General features: G+C 37.8%; 1 protein-coding gene across 2 annotated transcripts in view; it reads right to left on the bottom strand.

Moving 5' to 3' along the window:
- piezo2a (piezo-type mechanosensitive ion channel component 2a) overlaps positions 1 to 22,780 on the bottom strand; it is a 197,240-nt gene that overhangs the window by 87,009 nt on the left and 87,451 nt on the right. The window contains exons 6-15 of one of the 2 annotated variants that reach the window (XM_084103452.1): positions 17,430 to 17,736; positions 15,834 to 16,047; positions 8,707 to 8,875; positions 7,505 to 7,639; positions 7,254 to 7,289; positions 7,032 to 7,158; positions 5,574 to 5,728; positions 3,969 to 4,199; positions 2,918 to 3,032; positions 1,514 to 1,707 (exon numbers count right to left, since the gene is read on the bottom strand). In XM_084103452.1, the coding sequence (XP_083959578.1) occupies positions 1,514 to 1,707; positions 2,918 to 3,032; positions 3,969 to 4,199; positions 5,574 to 5,728; positions 7,032 to 7,158; positions 7,254 to 7,289; positions 7,505 to 7,639; positions 8,707 to 8,875; positions 15,834 to 16,047; positions 17,430 to 17,736 (1,683 nt within the window). The remainder of the gene's footprint in view (positions 1 to 1,513; positions 1,708 to 2,917; positions 3,033 to 3,968; positions 4,200 to 5,573; positions 5,729 to 7,031; positions 7,159 to 7,253; positions 7,290 to 7,504; positions 7,640 to 8,706; positions 8,876 to 15,833; positions 16,048 to 17,429; positions 17,737 to 22,780) is intronic. The other variant, XM_084103453.1, reaches the window with a different exon arrangement.

The following is a 22,780-nucleotide window of genomic DNA, read 5'->3' as shown; positions in this document are numbered from 1 at the left end:
TCAGCTGACTTTAACTATAATGATATGTGCCGCTACAGACACACAGGAGAGTAGATGTGGGGGGGGGGGGGGGGGGGGGGGGGGCAAAAACAAATGGACAAACATAAAACAAACAAATGACCCAAACCAAAAAACAAACGGAGAGATGATACAGGACAACTGACAGTAGACAAACGGACGATAAAGATACAAAAACAAATAGATGATAGACAAAGAAAAAGCAAACAAACATATGGATGAAAAGACAAAAAAAATGGATGATAAACAAATAAACAAGTAGATGGTAAACAAACAAAGCAAAAATAGATGACAGACACAAAACGAACAAATGGACAATAAACAAACAAAAACAAACAGATGAGGCAAAAAAACAAAAAACAAAACAAATTAATGAATGATGGCAAACTAAACACTATGGATGATAAACAAAAACCAAATCAATGAGACAAATAAAATAAAATAAAAAAATAGATGAGGCAAATAAAAAAACATTATATATACAAACAAAACAAACAAATGGACGATAAACAAACAAAAAAAAGGTTAGAAAAACAAAAATATGATAGACAAACAGAACAAATGGATGATAAACAAACAAACAAACAGATGATAAACAAACAAACAAACAGATGATAAACAACAAAAAACAATGATGAACACAAACAAAAAAAAAACAGATGATAGGCAAACAAACAAACAAATGGACAATAAACAAAAAAAAAGATGATAGACAAACAAAACAAACAGATGACAAAGAAAAAGACAGTAGACAAAACAAAACAAACAAAATATAAAGTAGAAATAAAAAAAAATAAAAAAAATCCACATTGATTATAGTCTATTAATTTCTATACGGTGTTTCTTACAGTCATTAAAGGGATATTTCACCGCTGGAAAGATGAATGTGTATTTAAATTGGGTCATTTATGTAGTAGAAATGAGAAATGGTGCTTTCAAGACTGAGAAAGGCCAGAAAATGTATTTTTGGCTCATGTTGATGAAAGACTACAACTCCCAGAATGCACTTGCTCCGCTGAGGACACTCCCAAGCCACGCCTACCAGTTACAGAGGGCATTATCGGAAGAAATGATACAACTAGGCTATTAGTGACTCGAAACTGAAAAGACGGCGTTTTATCGTGAGCTCCCCCTATGGGTGGGCTGAACACATGCGGGACGAGCGCCCCCTACTGGCTGGAGTCTCTCGCCTCTGGCCAGAAAAGCCTCTGATGAGCTAAATGACGATTTTTGCGTCTTCTGAGGTTTTTTTCCAGACACACAAATACAGAAATCTCTCGTCTCAGGGGGACATGAGGGAGGGAAGCACGGTCACTCGAAAACACTAGCAGGTTTCTACTGATACAAAGCTTAATGCTAATCGGTGAAGTATCCCTTTAATATAAAATAGCGCTTAAATGCTGTTATTGGTAAACATTCCAGTGATGATTCATCTATCAGAGAGAGTGTACTAGAGCTCCTGTAGTGTATCAGAGCTGCAGAGCTCAACACACACCTGATAAAGTGCTACGCAAAACAGAAACATCATCATGTAAATGATCTTGTACATGACGATGCGTCCCTCAAAGCTAACGAAGAAGAACATTCCTCCACAGATGTAGATCCAGTATTTGTTGAACATGGCCATGACTGTCCGTCCCAACACATCCATCATCTCTCGGTGTCCACCGGCCTCGTGCTCCAGCCCCTCTGCAACACAAACACACACACACACACACACACACACACACAGATACAGACGCACATGCACACGCAGACGCACACACACACACACAGATACAGACGCACATGCACACGCACACGCAGACGCACATGCACACACACACACACACACACACACACACACACACAGACACACACACACAGACACAGGCACACGCACACGCGCACACGCAGACGCACACACACACAAGCACAAAGACTTAATAAATATATGTGAATATCATCACAACAGTCTTTGTCGTTAACACTCTTCAGTTCTCAGTGTGCACCACAGCTGCTGTTTTATTGTATAGTTAATATTTTAACTATAGCCAAGTTTACACCCAAAGATTTTGGAGAAAGAAGGTTTAGAGCTTTAAAATGGTTAACAATATAGCTGATGGAAATGCTAATTATTGATAAAATTGTTGAATATCGTTTCGTTTAACTTTAGTGAGCTCTAAAGAAGAAGAAAAAAACTTTCAAAGAGTTTTTAGAGAATTTAAAAAAACGTTTTAAACAAATAAAATGTTTAGGTTACAACTGCATCTGTCTCTGAAAACAAATTAGCAGTGATTGATTTGACGTTATTGTTATTTTCAAAGCTTATTAGCATAATAGACCTCATAACTCAGAAACCATATATATATACACACATATATAATATAATATAATATAATATATATATATATATATATATTTGTAACCCTTATTTTAATAATAGTACATTATTTGTGAAATTAATAAGCAGTAAGATGGCCAGTTTCATTACTCTCCATATTACAAATATTCGGGGATATCTGGGATACAAAAGATAACAAATTTATGATACACACAAAATTATTTTTGGAAACGGCTCAAAGGCAGATTTATTTTGCTATGCAACTATTCGTTTATTTAAGGATGATATCTTCAGCACTCCATGTTATCAGTAAAAGGCTAACTGAATGGAAATAGACTGGACTATGTAAACGTTTTCAACACATTTTCTCTCTGTCAATATGTGGATGGAAGCTTGGCTTGAAACACATATTTTAGCCAAATCACCCCTTGACACTAAGTAGGATTGACTTAATTTAAACAAGTTAAATTAGACAACCCGACCAGCTATGCCATGTTTATGGCATTTACCAAAGAAATAAGCATTTCTTGGAGCAGCAACACAACAAATGAGTGGCCAACTTGATGTCTCTCTCACCGAGTGTGTGTCCCTCCACCTTGACGTCACACAGAAGGGTTTCATCTGTCTTTCTCTCTCTCCTCTCAGTCAAAAACTGTCTCAGCAACAGCCAGAAACTGAGGAGGCACAGAGTCTGCAGACACAAACACACTTTACATTATTCAAGTCAAACAATGAGAGTATTCATTCACAAGAGTCTGGCTGTGTCCACAACTAAATACTCTCTTGAGTTGGTGCATGTTTTGAGTACTTGTTTGAATAAGTAATTACGATAGCTAATATGAAAGCTTCACTGTCATTCATATGGAATACTGTATTATTTATTATAAATGATTTATTCGTGCATATTATTGTGTTAACTTCATGTTCCTGGTAATCTTGAATCAGAATAAGTTCCTCTTGCAGCATCTCTTCTCTTCTCTGATGACGAGGGCGGGGCTTTAACCTGTCACTCACATGAGATCGGCCAATAGCAAACCACAACCATCCAATCAATTCCTCAGACACAATCAAGCCCCGCCCACATCTGTTCTTGTTCCAGAAGCGTTTCACTCGGATATACGACACAATAGAGAAGAAAAGACGAGCGCAACTACAGTTTCATGTTGACTTTAAACAAATACATAGACGTTAGGGGTGTGACGAGACGCTTATCTCATGACAACGAGACGAGACGAGATTTTTGCACAATATTTGATAGAAATCCTCAATGACGAAATTCATGACTGTAAAAATAGCCTGCAGGTGCATTTTGAAATGTTTGAACTAATCATCTTGTAATGAATGTCATTTCAATTCTACTTTATGAGAATGAATTATAAAATGCATTGAAAGACAATAATATACAAGCACTGTAAAAGATTTTGCCACAAACTCAACTGACTGGCTTTTCTCCTGTGTGATTTAACAGGAGTCTCTTCAGATCTTACTGAACATTGATTATGAGCTTCCAGAACTTCTGATTGAGGCTGTGTGTGAACTCCTGACTGAACTCCTTTCCACAAATTGAACAAGAGGTCTCGTCACCCCTTATAGACGCACGTAAACAAAACGCATAAACTGGTCTTACTTTAGATCCCAGTTCCCGGAAGGGCACTTCTTTCTTCAGGAAGAGCCCAGGCACTGGTTGCAGGGACTCAAAGCTCCAGATGTATTGCAGGATGATGAGCAAGTTCCCATAAAACACCATGAATGGAGAGGTGATCATTGAGTATTTCCTCCGGTCCCTCACCATCCACAGTGTACACGACCAGATGAGGAAGACGAAGGTCAGCCAGCTCACATACGTGATGCTCCAAGCCTGGGAGGAAGGTCAGGGGAAATTAACGGAGTAGTTCACTTTAAAATGAAAATTAGCCCATGATTTACTCAGCCTGAAGTCATCCTAGGTGTATATGACTCTTCTTTCAGACAAATACAATCAGAGTTATATTAAAAAATGTCCAAGCTTTATAATGGCAGTGAATTGCAAACAACAGTTTTGAAGTCCATAAAAGTGCATCTATCTGTGATAAAAGTGCATCTATCCATGATAAAAGTGCATCTATCATCATAAAAGTGCATCTGTCCATGATAAAAGTGCATCTGTCCATGATAAAAGTGCATCTATCCATCATAAAAGTGCATCTATCTATCATAAAAGTGCATCTATCCATGATAAAAGTGCATCTATCTATCATAAAAGTGCATCTATCCATGATAAAAGTCCATCTATCCATCATAAAAGTGCATCTATCCATCATAAAAGTGCATCTATCCATGATAAAAGTGCATCTATCCATGATAAAAGTGCATCTATCCATCATAAAAGTGCATCTATCCATCATAAAAGTGCATCTATCATGATAAAAGTGCATATGTCCATCATAAAAGTGCATCTATCATGATAAAAGTGCATCTATCCATCATAAAAGTGCATCTATCCATCATAAAAGTGCATCTATTCATCATAAAAGTGCATATGTCCATCATAAAAGTGCATCTATCATGATAAAAGTGCATCTATCCATCATAAAAGTGCATCTATCCATCATAAAAGTGCATCTATCCATCATAAAAGTGCATCTATCATGATAAAAGTGCATCTATTCATCATAAAAGTGCATCTATCCATCATAAAAGTGCATCTATCCATCATAAAAGTGCATCTATCATGATAAAAGTGCATCTATCCATCATAAAAGTGCATCTGTCCATCATAAACGAACTCCACACTGCTCCGGGGACTTCCACTTTTATGGACTTCAAAACTGTTGGGTAAAATGTGTTCTATCCTATATTTACCCAGCCCTTGGGTTGAAAACAACCCAAATTGGGTTGTTTTTAACCCAGTGTGTTTTAGAGTCTATCTGAGCATTTTTATGAGTACGAGTACACGAGTGCAGTATCGGGCCCATTCCTAATTTTAACATAAAACAATCTTACACACTTCACCATTAAAATAATGTCTTTAAATGAATGAGGCATGTGAGATCAAACCATACTTTAGTACATCACATCTCAAAGATCACCAACAGGTGACCTCCATTTTGCATGGACTTCCATTTTGCACGTTTGTGCACATGGTACACATTACCTTGTGTGTGCAGATCTGTCTGGGTAATGACCAAATTGGCCCCCTAAGGAAAGGTCGGGAGTCTAAAATGCTCCTGAAAGGGAGGACTGTCATGCTCACCATCATAGCAATGAGAGCGCAGATGTAGCTCTGCTTCATGATAAACCTGAAGGCCTTCACCGCAGAGTTCACACGCACAACACCAAGCGCCTGCGGAACCTCGGAAAGCTCAACATACGTCGAGTCCATCTTGTAAACACCGCAGTCCATTTTCACTGAAAAACAAACATGTATTCTAAGAAAAAGGAGGTTGGATTCTGCGAATCATCTAATATCTTCGCCCTTGAACATGAATGGAGGCTTTGCCTGCATATATCTGGAAAATTTGGACAGCATTTCCAAGAATTGCAAAAAAAAAAAAAAACTTCCTGAAATGTATGGAAAATATTTAGGAGATAGAGTGCAGATGTTTATGGCAAAACTGTGAAAGTATGTATGTGGTGGATCAAATCCTTTTCCACTATATGTTTATGTGCAGTGCAACTACAAATCTTAATCAGTATTTCTGTCTTGTTTTCAAGTAAATATATATAAACATCCCTAAACAACAGAGATTTACTTCAGAAGCGAAATTGTGCAAGATAGTGTTTTCAGAGAATATATATTTTTATTTCAATTCGTTTTTACACCATTGTCAATCTTTTATTTCTTTTAATAAAAAATAAAAAATAATATGGTATTGAATATATTAATCTATCCATTATATCTATCTATCTATCTATCTATCTATATTAAAGCTTCAGAAGTGATTCAGTGAAGAGTAGTGAGTGATTTTCTCTGTCTGTTGTTCTTTGATTTGCATGAATGACTGACATCGCAGCAGCAGGTTTATTAGGCTGCTGTCACTTTAAGATCTGAAGCACATGACGCGGATCTGACACATATCCCATTAGCCTCACATATATATTAGGGCTGTGAAAAGATTAATCGCGATTAATCGCATCCAAAATAAAAGTTTGTGTTTACATAATATATGTGTGTGTACTGTGTATAATTATTTTGTATATATAAATACACACACATGCATGTATATATTTAAGTAATATTTGCATACATATACTGTATATATTTCTATATAATTTATATTATATATAAATATATATTTTTTTATATATAAATAACACATTTTTCTTAAATATATACATGCATGTGTGTGTATTTATATATACAAATTTAATTATACACAGTACACACACATATATTATGTAAACACAAACTTTTATTTTGGATGCGATTAATCGCGATTAATCTTTTCACAGCCCTAATATATATATATATATACTTTTTTTTTTTTTGCCATTTTGCATCTAAAGCAAATGTATTTGTTTTAAGGATTTTTACAAGACAATCAGACATTATTGTTTAATTACAAAAAGAGTTTTTGCAATGTATTGAACCTACTTGGAATGGTTTTGCTTGGAAGTTTTTTTTCCTGGAAGCCATTTGGCTGAACTTTCACCCCATAAACTCGGAGCCCCTCCAGAGCATTAGTTTGGTCGCAGGACAGGGAAGACTTACGTGGATCAGACTCGGGTTGGCCTGGTCTATAATGAGGGGTTGAGTAGAGCTCCACAGACTTCGGCCCATTCTCATGAGGAACTGACGTGAAGTCCAGCGAAGCTCCGTTAGACGTGACAATCAACACCTGAGAGAGTTCAGAAGCACTATAACATCAGTATTTATATTGACAGGCTCAAGTAATAATCTATGGTTATGGGTGATCAGTAGACGAACACAAACCTCAGGTGAGTTGAAGCCATGTTGTGTGGTGAGCAGCTGAAACATGCAAAAGAACAATAATGATGACTATTCATCTATACATCACATCTTAACAACAACTCACAGCAAGTATATGTGCTGTGCACGTGTTTGCTACACAAACAAGCATTTTAAATGGTTAATGGTGGAAGATTGTAATAGTAAACGTGAAAATGAGTGATATGGAGTTATGGACATGGTCAGGTGTTTGATTGTGAGATGCAGACTCGTACATTTCTCTCGTCTGTGCGATAGTGTGCCATCCGCCAGAGCTGCCTCCTCCTGTCCGCGGTGTAAACCGCATTATTGCTTTCAGGAGATTCGGCTTCCTCTCCTCCCTCCGGCTCGCCCTCGCCCTCTTTCACCTGCTGATGAAGAGGCACAATCATAATCATAAATGTGCTGCATATACAGTCAAACACACATTTATTCAGACACATTTCTCACATCATCACAGTTTATTCGCTATAGTTTAGAAAATGATAATAAAATATGAGCAGAACTCAGTTGATGTTTGACTGGTTTTGTCCGTCCTTCTGTTAGACTGTCTCACACATGAATTATGTTGAATATCTGTCAGCTGTTAAATTTAACTACACAATTAGATAATACCAGTTTAGCTCAACCAATCACCAAGCAATGCTTCATTTTGTTCAGTCTGTGTGTAAAAAGAGCATTAGCAATTAAAGAAAACACACTTCAGCAAAACATGATCAGCTCAAAGTGTCCGAATCATTTTTGGTCCCACATGTGTATAAATGTCACTGGTAGTCGCTGTATGAAGAATTATTAGGTATAATATGTCACAGTTTACTTTATTCTGCTCTCCTCACTTACAGAAATGAACTATAGTGTCCTGATCACACTAGTAAAAACATATCACAAAATTATATATCTGTTGTCTTCAAATGCTGTCAAATGTTGATTAATTTTCCTTTTATAGTGCCCCATTATGCTTTTTTTGTATATTGTCTTTCATGTAGTGTGTAATAAAGCTGTTTGTGAATGTAAAAGCTCTGCAAAGTTTACAGATCCCAGTGAAGAAAGAAGTGATTCTGAACTGCCGGAAACGAGTATCAGAAATAGGAAACAACAGAAAACTGTGTTCAAAACATTTTACTTTCATAATCCGATGAATACCTCAGTGAAAAACAGAAGAAGAAGAAGAAGAAGAAGAAGGAGAAGGAGACGAAGAAGAAGAAGGAGAAGAAGAAGAAGAAGAAGAAGAAGAAGAAGAAGAAGGAGAAGGAGAAGGAGACGAAGAAGAAGAAGAAGAAGAAGGAGAAGGAGACGAAGAAGAAGAAGGAGAAGGAGAAGAAGAAGAAGAAGAAGAAGGAGAAGAAGAAGAAGAAGAAGAAGAAGAAGAAGAAGAAGAAGAAGAAGGAGAAGGAGAAGAAGGAGAAGAAGAAGAAGAAGAAGAAGAGTGTAATCTGACCATGTCTTCGGACTCCTGAAGCCAGAGGCGGATGAGTGTGGCCAGAGTGTAATACAGCACCAAGAGCATGATGGGATTGACAAAGTGGTGCCACGGCAGGTCAGAGTTCACTGTAAACATCCAGGTGTGTGAGCAATCCGTCTTCACCACAGGAGAAATGCCAAACAGACTGAGGGAAAGAGAGAGGAACATTATTCATTCATTAAAAACACATTACAGAAAACTACTGAGATTCTGCAAGAATACAGTGAAGGTATCCCATATTAAATTAATGGATGCGAGTCATGAAGACAATATATATATGTGTATATATATATATATATATATATATATATGACACATATATACAGTAGTCAACATTTAAAGTGGATCAAAAAAGTTCATCAAAGTTGTCCTTAGACAAGAACAGGTATTGTTCAAAATTCATGTATAACTTTGATGAAAGGTTATGATCCACTTCAAATGTTGACTACTGTATATATGTACATATATATATGTGTGTGTGTGTGTGTGTGTGTGTGTGTGTGTGTGTGTGTGTAATGTAATGATCTGGGAAAGAAAAATAAGATTATCACCCAATCAAAAAGCACTTTAGTACATTTTTCAACAGAGAACAACCGTAAGAGAAGATCTGCTAATTCACTCCAGATTTCTCAGGGTTAAACTCGTGTTTATTTTCCATTTTTTAACGTTCTCTCTTTCAGTGGAAGCTAAATTGGACTGCTAAGGAAGAAAATAACAGCAGATGCCTATTTAACAGGGTATAAAAGTGGAAAAAAGGGATGAATAAAGAGAAAAGTACAGCCCAAGATAAGGACACTCTCAACAGCTCTTCATTCCCAAATAAAACATTATAATTTAAGACAGGAGTGTCATTCCCATTCAGAATAAAGAGACGTGGCTTTGAATGTAACTTACATTAACTAATTTTTGGTGTCATATTTAGCTGAAGAAATCTATAAAACGGCAACTTCTCGCAGCTAAAACCCCACTGAAAATGGATAAGGTGACAAACACACGCTCACTGGGTTTTATAGTTCTGGTGCCGTTAGTTAAATGACTGTGGTTTGCCAGATGTTCGTTTTGCTGCTACCTCATGCCATCGAGAAAATATGAAGTCAGAATATCTCGCCTTTCATGATTCATCCAAACCCGAAGCGTGACATCCAAGTCCTAATACCACGGCTGAAAATAACGAGTTTAAGCGCAGAAATGTTGCTGGATAGAGCTGCTATTTATAATGCAGCGGCCAATTCATAATAAACACTCTCTAAAGCAGAAGAAGGTGCCATGAGGACGGCAGACACAAATCATACAGATCTTTAATCACAACTGTTAGAACGCATAAATCTGTCATGTGTCTCCTCTACGCCTCAAACTTATAAAATAATAAATAAAATAAATAAATGAAATGAAAACTTGCCAACGTCTGCATTTTGCTTACAAATCTTTTTTTTTCAGAGACCTTTTTTTTTTTTTTTTTTACGTCTGCTATCTATATTCATTTTATAGATCTATATTTTTAATCTACGTCCATTATTGCATCATTTACATCTATGTTTATGTGTACAAAAGTTTGGGGTTGGTAAGATTTTTTTTATGTTTCTGAAAGAAGTCTCTTCTGCTCACATGTATTTGATAAAAAAATACAGTAAAAACAGTGAAATATTATTCCAATGTAAAATTGCAGTTCTTTTATGTGAATATATAGTAAAGTGTAATTTATTCCTGTGATCCAGTCTTCAGTGTCACATGATCCTTCAGAAATCATTCTAATGTGATGATTTGATGCTCAAGAAACATTTATGATTATCATCAATGTCAATAAATTTTGTGGTGCTCGATATTTTTGTGGAAACTGATACATTTTTTCCTGATTCTTTGATGAATAGAAAGCATTTATTTGAAATAGAAATCTTTTGTAATATCAGAAACGCATTTACTGACATTTTTGATCAATTAAACGAATCCTTACTGAATACAATTATGAATTTCTTTACATTTTCTAAACAGTATTGTACTTAAATGAAACATGATACATCCATTGAGCCTTTCAAACTAACCCTTGACTCTTGAGTAATAACTCCTGCTCCTAACAGACAAACCAACATAAAACCATTTGGTTCTAATCTCTGGGTTTGCTAAATCCCATTTTTTTCTACCCAAAATAGACGCTTCTCTGGCATTTCCACATGCCTAGTGTGTAATCAAAACTGCATCCTCGCCACAAGAAGCTGGTAGCGATTGTGCTGTTTATGTGATTGTCAAAGAGAAGCTCTTTGTTTTTCGTCCCAGACGCAGCGGCTCGCAAATCGCCAAATGTTTTTCTAATAGGGTGTTTCTCAGGTTTTGTTTGACAAAGAAATCCTGTAAAAACCACTTAATTCTATGTGGGTTTGGTAAAGCATATTTCTTCACTTATGATTTGCTTTCTTTGCACGTTTGCCTCTTTTATTCTTCTCCCGCACATTGTATTTCTGAAAGGTATCAGGATTCCTTCACACGTCTGTGCATTTGGCTTGGCTCGTTTCACTTCGCTGTGTGTTTTCTGAGCTCGGTTCAAACCTCATCTGACATATTTGCAGTATCTATGTCTTTTATAGAGGCTTTGGAAGCATATGAGGTTTCAGGATGTGGATTCAACCCAAATAAGCGGAGCTACAATTTTAAAATTGGACCTTTCAGAGTTCAGAACGATTGTTTATTTGTAGTGTTTGGTCATGGGTTTGCCATTTTGAAGTCTTGTCGAGTAATCTAGTGTAACAGAGAGAACTCAAACAAACAGCCGAAGCTTTCAAAGCCTGTTTTCTTGAGTCTTGCGGTCAGCCTCGCGTTCGGGGGCGACGTTCGCAACACATTTTTAACGAGACGCAACAGTTGCACGATTATAGTCTCGTATCCGTCGCTAATGGGTCTTTCGAAGGCTTGCTGCTGCCGTTGGGGAATATTAGTGTCAGAATAATACAGGCCTGCCATTGGAGACTCACATCCAGGCTTCATTTAGAAGAATTGCATCTACCTTACTCAAAGGCTTTTCGAGTCACGTTTGATTGTTTTCTCTCTCTCGCATGCAGCAGCGCTCCCTGAAACCAGCTGTGTGATTTAAGCGCAGGCCAAGAGCCGTCCTGTCGTAATGAGAAACACCTGGGCTCTCCGAGGCCGCCGGCAACACCAAAACCAGTGCATTCGCTTTTCATTCTGAAGCATCTAGATTTGCCTGTGGGAATATCGATTCATCATATTGATTAGAGGTGCGACGGATCGCAGTTGATTTGTGGATTAATTGCTAAGTTTAACAATCATAGAGTGAAAGTTTATCATTTGCACGTGTTTTCTTGCTAATTTACACATTCCAACGATTTTAAACCATTCCAGGTTTTTCAGACAGCGCGTGAACAAATTCATCTTTTGCATCTCCCTGCGCTTGAACGGACACATGCACACAAAATTAAGTTAAAATACCCGTCTTGGCAAGTATTCTTCAGTTACGTCTTACACTGTGTCCTAACCAGACGCGATGCGATAAGATTCCAGCAACAAATAATTTGTCTGTCCAACACTAGACGCGCCACGACTGCGAGATGCTTCAAAATCAATCAAAACCCACAGGCAATCAGAACAGCGTGTGGGCGGAGTCAGCCAATCAGAACAGCGTGTGGGCGGAGTCAGCCAATCAGGACAGCGTGTGGGCGGAGTCAGCCAATCAGAACAGCGCGTGGGCGGAGTCAGCCAATCAGAACAGCGTGTGGGCGGAGTCAGCCAATCAGGACAGCGTGTGGGCGGAGTCAGCCAATCAGAACAGCGTGTGGGCGGAGTCAGCCAATCAGAACAGCGTGTGGGCGGAGTCTCGCGGCACCAGAGAGTAATCTTGACGGCACTCGCAAGAAAATGGATAAGTAGCTACATAATCAAATTCACAAATATTACACCATTTAAACGTTATTAAAAATACATAGGCTACTGAGTTACTAAAACAATCTTTGTCAAAGAATACACTTGTTTGTTCACAGTTTGAACGTTCTTGTTTCCATTTGTTTAATTTCAAGATCTGAGGTGAATTATCCACTGTTGCTTTTACAGCTTCAAAGCTGGAGCACTAAATGATATTCAAAGTCACATTACATGCGTTTATCATTAAATAAAGCACATAAACAGCACCTGAGATTATCATCGCCACACTGTGTGTTTGTTGTTCCAGCGAGACGTCTCAGAAAAATAGAAACCGTTTCTAAAACAGAATCGTCGCGTGTCGCGGCTGGCTAGGACAAACGCTCTGATTCACATGGAGAAGAACCTTTTATCGCGCGTCGCGGCGTCACGTGTAGCTAGGACACGGTGTTAAGTGAACATAAACAGTTGAGAAAGAAATTGGATGTGTAACATTATATTGGATTAATGCATTCGCTCTTAAAGTGACAGCAGCCTATAAGTACCTGTGCTCAGTTGCATAAAGCACCTTAAGTGTAACTTTCCCTTAAGAACGCCCTTAGGTTTCCCTTAAACGCAAGGGTGTTGCAAAAAAATAGCCCTTTCTTTAGGTGAAACGTCATACACCCTAAGAATGTCCCTTAAGTATCTACTTTTCCATGAAGTAATCTTTTAAAAGATTATAAGTGTTGCATTAAGCCCCTTAAATGTAATTTTCCTATAACATAATGTTTGGAAAACTTCACTTTAAGTGTTTCATGGAGTGAGCAGGTTCAATCCAAGTCTTCTAATGAGACGCGATCAGCCGCTTTATATGATAAACTCATTTTTATTTCGCCGTTTTTCACATATAAGCACATAAAGCACATCTTATATGGTTAACAGAAGCTCAAACGTGCGTGCGCCACGTGCAAAACATGTTTATTATATTAAGTACTAATGTATGGATCTAATATAAAGTTACACATCAGGTTTTTTCCTCAAACTTTTACATTCAATTAAGACATAATGACTGTTTACGTGAATCCTCGCCAAGACCGATACTCTGAGATAATTCTGTGTTTCTGTTCGTCTGCTTTAGGTAAATATCTGCGAACATCAGATGCAAATGCTTTGCTTCTAAAAGACATACGCAACCTTTTTATTAATATATGATGAGAGTATTTATTTTATTACAATAAAACAGCGTATTAATATGAATGATAGGCCTATTTAATTACATTATTGAAGTCAATTCTTACATTTTTATGCATCGATGCAGAATCGTTCACATCATCATTGCAAAAACGATTATATTCCAACATTCACTAAATGACCTCCACAGATAAAATGAAAGTCATACAGGTTTGAAACAACATAAAGGTTAGTGAATGACTATGAAATGAACATGGAGTCAAATCAAACCATCAGACCTAAGTGATCAAGAACGTCCAGCTTAATATGCAGCTCATATTCCATAAACCTTATACAAATAAAAAATCATTAGTGTAGAGTTTGATATTCCATGTCTGTTGCACTTTACTGAGGACTTTCCTGGAGCTGAACGCTGGGCAGAAGCCATAGACAACACAGAGCTAAATCAAGATTTCTGAAAGCAACGTGAATATTGACTCTTTAAATCAAACTTTTTGAAATAGAGTGTGACAGTCGGTCGTTTTTGGTTTGAGATGCAAACCAACACTGCCAAGCTCAAATGAGCCCGATGAAGACCGATGAGCCGAACGGGCAACAGGCTCCGTTAGTGGATGTTTGCTAGCCAGATATACACGCTATCAAACCACATGAGCTCTTCAATAATTAATGCATATTTTCAAAATCTGTCTAAACCCTCTAGAGGTTGGGTTACTATAACTAAAACTGAAACTAAAACCCATTAAAAATGATTTACTTGAAATAAAATAAACATAAACTGAAATAAAATATATTGGAAAAAAATAAACATTTTATTCCAGTTAGATGCCAAAGCAACATTTCTCATTTTCATTTAGTTTAACTTGATGTGATGTACTGTACTAAAATAACTAAAACTATAAATTTATAAAAACTATATAGATAAATTAAATTAAATATGACAAAAACACAAATATTATCTCAAATTAAAATGAAAACAGACCATATAAAAATAAAAACTGTAATTATATCTCAGTGATCATCAATGAGCATGCAGAACCAGAACTGCCCATTAATGTTCATCCTTTAATCACTTTAATGACAGCTTGACCTCAATGCCTGGATCGACACCGGACGCTAGTCGCTGTAACGCCACAAGGCTAAACAGGCTAGGTCGCTAGATTAGCATGATTGAGCCCATCGGCCACCAGACAGACGAGCTCACATGTAGGATTCCCGCTCGCCGGATCGTTCTAATTGAATTCTGCTTTTGTGTTTGGTTTTCAGCAGCTCTGTAATCTCATTGGCCACAGTAAGGGGATCCGGCTGCACGCGGGCTTGACGTGCAAAACGAGCAACAGCATAAATCAAAGCATTCAGCCGCTCCAATGAAGATCCACAAACTCAAGCCAATCTGAACAAGTCAAGTTTGGGGAGACCAAAATAAAGTGAGTTTTTGCTTAAAATGATCTGCCAATGGGGTAAGAGAAATAATCTTGTTTCCGTTTGAATTAACATTATTTTTCTGACCCCATTGGCAGATCATTTTGCTTGTTTTAAGCAAAAACTCTCTTCATTTTGATCTTTTCCCCCCAGAAAACAAGACATTATATCTTATGGCATTTTACTCATCTAGTAAATGCATCTTGATTTAACAATTTTTAGATATTTGAACTGGAAACAAGACTAAATACTAAGTAAAAAATCAACGTCATTATATACCCCATTAAAATCACTATGAAATCCTTGTTTTTTATGGAATATTGCAGTGTTTATTCTAAATGATTGATCAGTGCACATCATTATTGTGTTAACTTCATGTTCCTGGTAATCTTGAATCAGAATAAGTTCCTCTTGCAGCATCTCTTCTCTTCTCTGATGACGAGGGCGGGGCTTTAACCTGTCACTCACATGAGATCAGCCAATAGCAAACCACAACCATCCAATCAGTTCCTCACAGACACAATCAAGCCCCGCCCACATCTGTTCTTGTTCCAGAAGAGTTTTACTCAGATATACGACACAATAGAGGATGAAAGACGAGCGACTTTAAACCCCGGCTTTGAGAGGCCTAGGCTCTGTGGTCTCACCTGGCGTAACTGTTCCCGGGAGGAACGGCCTCCTGGAAGAACTGGAACTGGTACAGGAAGAGCATGACGAGGTGTCCTGCGCTGAAGATGGCCATGAGGACACACAGACAGCTGAAGAGCAGCGGGTCGAAGGACCGGCAGAAAGACCACCAGGTGCACAGGCCCAGGAAGGTGAAGAAATACACACTGGAGGTCAAAGACGGCAGCATCATTCCTGACACACATCGGGAGAAGACAAAGGAAAGTCATTTGCAGTGTGTCCTAACCAGACATGATGTGATAAGATTCCAGCAACAACTGACGCGACTATGAGAGGCGACAAAATCAATCTAAAATCACAGCCAATCAGAAGAGCGTGTGGGCGGAGTCTCTCTGCAAGTGCACTGCACACAGACTGTAAAAAAGTATGGGCATAGTGTGTGTGACGTCATCCGTAGTGTTTCTGAAGCCCAAAGTGGGCGGAACTCACACTTAATCAGGCTCTGAGATTATGATTATCATATTTGTATGTTGCTGAAATTTTGCTTGCAAAAATGGCAGGTTTCCTTTTAAAATGACTGGATTTTGTCTGAGAAAATTCAGCGAACAGTGGTTAATGTGACGGCACCTGACTGTGGCTGATGTTTTATTTCTATTTATTACACAGCTCTCTGAAATACTTGATTCTGATTGGTCAGTCGCAACATTCCGAGGTCAGTTACTCGCCATCAATAGTGCATTAGTGCCGCCCCCTTTTTCAGGAGTGCCGGTTCCGGAAGTATTTTTTCCATTAATTTCTCCAAAAGGGATTTTTTTTTAAGTCTTCATTAAAGAGTTAAAAGCCATGAACCAAGCCAACCAGTTACGAGGAGAATCACAACATTACAAACTTTGATTTGAAGCAAAACGTTTTTGAAAATGAGGCAAAAAGACAAAAAGGTACAAAACTGTGAACTTAAAGGCTTTAGTGAGGGAAAGAACTACAATCCCATGAAGCATTGCAAACAGCACACTCAAATTAAAAATACTCATTTACAAATGCTGATTATACACACACAGAAATATATATATATAATTAAGTATTTTGAGATATAGATTTAGAGATTTGGGGGGCGGAGCTAAAGAGCTATTCTGGCTCTGTGGTTGGTGGAATTTTCTGCATAGCATCATGGGTAATGTAGTTTTCACCAGGAATTCCACTGTTAAAAATTATTTTTAAAAATAAGTTGAAATAATGCAGGCTGATGGCTTCAGTATAAGCAAATACTGTCATTATCCCTTATATGTTCCTTCTGTTTGACCTTTTTAGTTTGTCTAGGCTCAAAGCCACTTGCTAGGAACTGTTTTCTTCATAGAAGCTTTGGGTTTAATGAGCTAATAAAATATTTCAACTCAATCCGCGAGATAATGTCATCGCGTCGGGGTCCTGAACACCCTGTCGGGGTTTATTCTGCGATAACAACTGTCTGGATGCACATTATTATCCCTTATATATTTCTTTTGGTTTGAGCTTTGGGATATAACAACACACTTGAGCTTTTCTTCATCTTCAGCTTATGAATGAATGCTGCTTATTGATCGCATGTGGTGAGTGATGTGGGTCTCAACACTACCCACCTGTGAGCCCCAATAATATGGTTACGACTACTTTTCCTGCAGTGGTAATCAGATTGCCAATGATTTCTTTGAGTTTGGACGCCACGTCTGCTATCTGCCGCAGGATCTTCATTTTGGTGCTTTCTTCGACGTCGGCCTCCTCAAGTTCTCCTTCTCCTTCTTCTTCTCCTTCTCCTCCTTCTTCTCCTTCTTCTTCATCCTCGGGAAGAGCACAGTCTTCATCGCCCAGCTCAAAGTCTTCGAACAGCAGCTCGTCCTCAAGCTCCTGCTTCTCACTTTTCTTGTCTTCTTCTTCATCCTCCTTTTCCTGAAACATGACAACGGATGTTACAGAAAGTACGAGTTTAAAATGTTTTCTTAAACTTCGTAATTTTACCTAAATCCAATGGTTGTACATATGGCTCATATATACACACACACACACACACACGCTACTGCTGAAAAGTAAAGACATTAAAGAAATGCTGTTCTTTTAAACGTTCTATTCATCAAAGAATCCTGAAAAATAAAGTGTATCACAGTTTTCACAAAAATATGAAGTTGTTTCCAACATTGATAATAATCATAAATGTTTCTTGAGCATCAAATCATCATATTAGAGTGATTTCTGAAGGATCATGTGACACTGAAGACTGGAGTAATGATGCTGAAAATTCAGCTTTGATCACAGGAATAAATTACACTTTACTATATATTCACATAGAGAACAGATGATTTACATTAGAATAATATTTCAGAATTTTACTGTTTTTACTGTATTTTTAATCAAATAAATGCAGCCTTGATGAGCAGAAGAGTCTTCTTTAAAATAATTTTTTAAAAACGTACTGACCCTAAACTGGTATTATATATTCATAGAACATTTGGACATTTCTAAAATGCTTGGATTGGTCAGAAGTGCCACATTATTATGGGATACTGATGTACCAGTCTCTGTCATGAACCAGACGCTGATTAAAACTCCCAGGTGTATCCAGATATCAGTGGTCTCTCACTGCTGATGTCATATCACATCCGGCGCAAGGAAAATAAAACATGCACAAAAAAACCCCCGTAAGAATTCATGTGTTTTGCGTCAGAAGAATACGCTAAACTTCACTATAAAACCGAAGCTGAATCCACTGCTGTGTAATTTATGCCAATAACGGGCATTATTCCAAGATTCTTTATAAAAGGCATTAGAGAGTGACTTGTTCTCCTTCCTAATGAAGTTAACACAGGCTAAATGAATCCAGAAAGACTAGAACAGGATGAAGGTCTGAAGGCTTGATTAAATCCCGTCGGCCTGTTGAGACGCCGCTGTCTAGAATCACTCTTCAAGCGTTTATGAAAGGAAATATGAGGGAAAAGTTCTTTATTCCTCCTTCAGAACAGTGAAAAATTAGTTTTAAATAAAAAAAGAAAGAAAGTGAGAGGTATTTGTCATGAAAACCAATGCTATGTAGTTGCTAGGGCGTTCAGGCGATGTTTCTCATTTTCATTTAGTTTAACTTAATTATTAAAACTGAAATACAATTTTATATAAACTATATAGACATATTGTACAAAATCAAAAAACTTAAAAAAAAAATACAAAAACAATATAATTACTAAAACGTTATAAAAATAAAATATAAACATTAAAACATTCAAAATATTAATAAAAACTATAATAATACCTGAATGATACTAAAATAACAATGGCTTAAGTATGATTGTTGATGATTGTAAAAAGTAGCAATACTTTGTTCAAAAAAATAATAAATTGGTAGCACTTTATTTTACAGTGTCCTTGTTACATATGTTACATGTACTTACCATAGTAATAACAGTAAATTATGCATAATTACATGCAACTAACCCTCAACCAAACCCTAATCCTACCCTAACCCTATAGTAAGTGCATGTAGTTTATTAATATTACTCAGTACTTAAATATATAATTACACTGTAACAATGACACCTTAAAATAAAGTGTAACCAAAAAAATAATTAAAAATAAAGTAAAACAATATAAAATGTTTAATAATAAATAAAGTCACATGAATTAGAGTCACTAAGTATGAAGAAGAGTAAGTGTCATTCTTGAATAAGCAAATATCACTTTAAAAAAATCTGTCAAATGTAATGTTAAGTATTATTATTATAGAATTCAAGTATTGTTACGACTAACAGTCCTCGGTTTCGAGAAAAATCTCTCAGTTCTAGAGTAAATCTGGCTAAAGTGAGCATCTCCGGCACAGATTTAATCACATTCAAACCCATAACTCAGCAAAACTCAGTTTGTACTGTCAGAACATCCGTCAGGTTCAGAAGAACACACGTCTGGGGTCAGAGACCAGCTTGGTGAGTGATACTCGAAACCAAAACTCAACCAAAATCAAAACTCAAAATTACCAAATAATTAATAATGAATGAATGATTGGCAAAAAAAAAAAAAAAAAGGTTCTTCAAGCTGGAGTTATGAAGGATTAATATACCGTCACATTATATAAAGTATGCATGTGAGGAACTGAGTCTGAATGTTTCAGATATCATCTCTATGTTTTCTGATGTTCTCTCGGCTCGTCTGTGAACAGGGACGCTCTCTAAACGCTCTGCTGTGAAACAGACTCAGACTGGAATAAGACAAGCCCCGCTGAGCTGAATCAGTTGTTTATTTGAACGAGCCTCGCTTCGCTGTGAAAACAAAAAACTGACAGTGTTTCCCTCAGCTACATTTACCATATTCCCAGCATGAATAAGCGCTCTGTGCCGGGAAGAGCCACACACAACCACACAACACCACACAACACCACACAACACCACACACAACCACACACAACCACACTTCCACTAGTTTAACACCTCCAGCTGATCATGGTTATTGATGCAGTCGACGAGAGGCTGGCGGTTGTGTTTGTGAAGGATTCTCACGGACACATTAAGTGAAGTTCGTAAACAAACTTTGAAGTTGGCTTGAGAAAAGCTAGACCTGAAAGTTAAGAAGTTTAATCAGCTTCAAGTTTGAAATAGTTTTAAGTTTTGGTTTAGTAATTTAAAATTACACAGACAGATATATACAGATAAATAGATTAAAACAAGATTAGATAGATAGGGTATTGTTATGCGGTTGCTAAGGTATTTCGGTTGGTTGCTAGGGAGTTCCTATGTGGTTGCTAGGGTACTCTGAGTGGTTGCTAGGGTGTTACTATGCGGTTGCTAGGATACTTGGGGTGATTGCTAGGGTGTTCCTATGTGATTTCCAGGGTACTCTGAGTGGTTGCTAGGGTGTTACTATGTGATTGCTAGGGTACTCTGAGTGGTTACTAGGGTGTTACTATGTGTTTTCTAGGATTCTCGGGGTGGTTGCTATGGTGTTGTTATGCGGTTGATAGGCTACTCAAGGTGGTTGCTAGGGTGTTGCTATGCAGTTACTAAGGTATTTGGGGTGGTTGCTATGGTTTTTCTATGTGGTTGATAGGGTACTTAGGGTGGTTGCTAGGGTGTTGCTATGTGGTTGCTAAGGTATTTGGGGTGGTTGTTAGGGTTTTGCTATGTGGTTGCTAGGGTACTCAGGGTGATTGCTAAGGTGTTGCTATGTGGTTACTAAGGTATTTGGGGTGGTTGCTAGGGTGTTGCTATCTGGTTGCTAGGGTACCCAAGGTGGTTGCTATGGTGTTGCTATGCAGTATAAAAGTACCATGAATTCAAGTTTATTATAAAGAACTGATCAGTGCGCATCATTTTTTTTTTTATTCAAGTTCACTCGTAATCTATAATGATAAACGTTAACCTAACGACATTTGTTCTCTTCATGACGTGTATCTCGACTAAATATCCTCCACATTCAGATCTGCCTCCATTTAGTTAGCAACGTCCAACTTCCAACCATCCAATCAGAGGACAAGGACAAAATCAAGCCCCACCCTACAATTATTCTTATTTACATCAGGCAGTCAAAGTGATTAACCAAGCAACATGTGGAGATAATGAAGATCCCCCAGCTGATCGTTAGTGCTGTCCGTGGTGCTGAAATCAATAACGCCAATCAGCTTGATTCGTTTTTGATCTCGTGTGTCAATTTCAAAATCACTATCAATCTACCCACAAATCTAGGAATTCATCATAGTGAACCATATTTGGAGTTTACAACAAAATAAATGCCATTTTAGGTTGTGACAGGTATTTTTATTAAATTTTTTGGCTAATAGAAACTCTGAATGGCCGGTAACTTAATTTAGTAGCCAAATTGGCTGGTGAGTGAAAGTTAAATGTAAACCCTGATAATAAGTAAATAATGTGTACATTTGTATAATTCTCAATAGCCTTCAGTAATGTATATATCTATCAGAATAATATCAGTTCTGTATTTCAGCATCAGTCATTGAAAAGCCTGTAAATACTGCACTCGTCGATCACTGTCAGTAATTCTCCTTGTGTTTATTGTTCACCGTGGTGTTTTATGGTCATCTGTCACTATTTACACACTGCCCTGAAGAACTGCTGGTAGATGTTATTCTTGGATTCTGTAATATAAGAATAATAATATTAAAACAACTTGACTTCATTCACACACCTTTAAACACTTACAGCCTGGTATTAATTATCTGCCTGTCACGATCCATAAAGGCCTGGGCATGAGGGAGCATACCAGCGCTTTACCCTGTACACACACCAGCGCAACTACTACTGTATATCACACCCGTTACACTCACGAGATCAGAGGGAGGGAGAGAGAGAGAGAGAGAGAGAGAGAGAGAGAGGGAGAGAGAGGGAGAGAAAGTGTGTGTGTGTGTGTGTGTGTGTGTGAGAGAGAGAGAGAGAGAGAGAGAGAGAGAGAAAGTGTGTGTGTGTGTGTGTGTGTGAGAGAGAGAGAAAGAGAGAGAGAGAGGGAGAGAGAGGGAGAGAAAGTGTGTGTGTGTGTGTGTGTGTGTGTGAGAGAGAGAGAGAGAGAGAGAGAGAGAGAGAGAGAGAGAGAGAGAGAGAGAGTAATGCTGGGGGGGGGGGACCTCTAGCACTGCCACCGAAAAAACAACACCAGCAAATGTATTCCAGATGTGAACCTGCTGAATACACATACACACACACACACACACACACACACATGCTGACACACACGCATACGCTCACACACACACGCGCACACACGCACGCGCACACACACACTTTCTCTCTCTCTCTCTCTCTTTCTCTCTCTCTCACACACACACACACACACACACACACTCTCTCTCTAACATACACACACACTCACATTCTCTCTCTTTCTCTCTCTCTCACACACACACACACACAAACACACGTTGAAATGCACAAGTGTTGTTATCAGCATTGAGTGAGAGAGTGATGAAGCGCTGCTGAAGGTGATGATGCAGATATTGAACCAGCGC

The sequence above is a fragment of the Abramis brama genome, assembly GCF_963993115.1.
Source record: "Abramis brama genome assembly, chromosome: 24".
NCBI lineage: Eukaryota > Metazoa > Chordata > Actinopteri > Cypriniformes > Leuciscidae > Abramis > Abramis brama.
The sequence above is the reverse complement of the archived record's forward strand: the minus strand, read 5'-3'. Positions and strand labels throughout refer to the sequence as shown.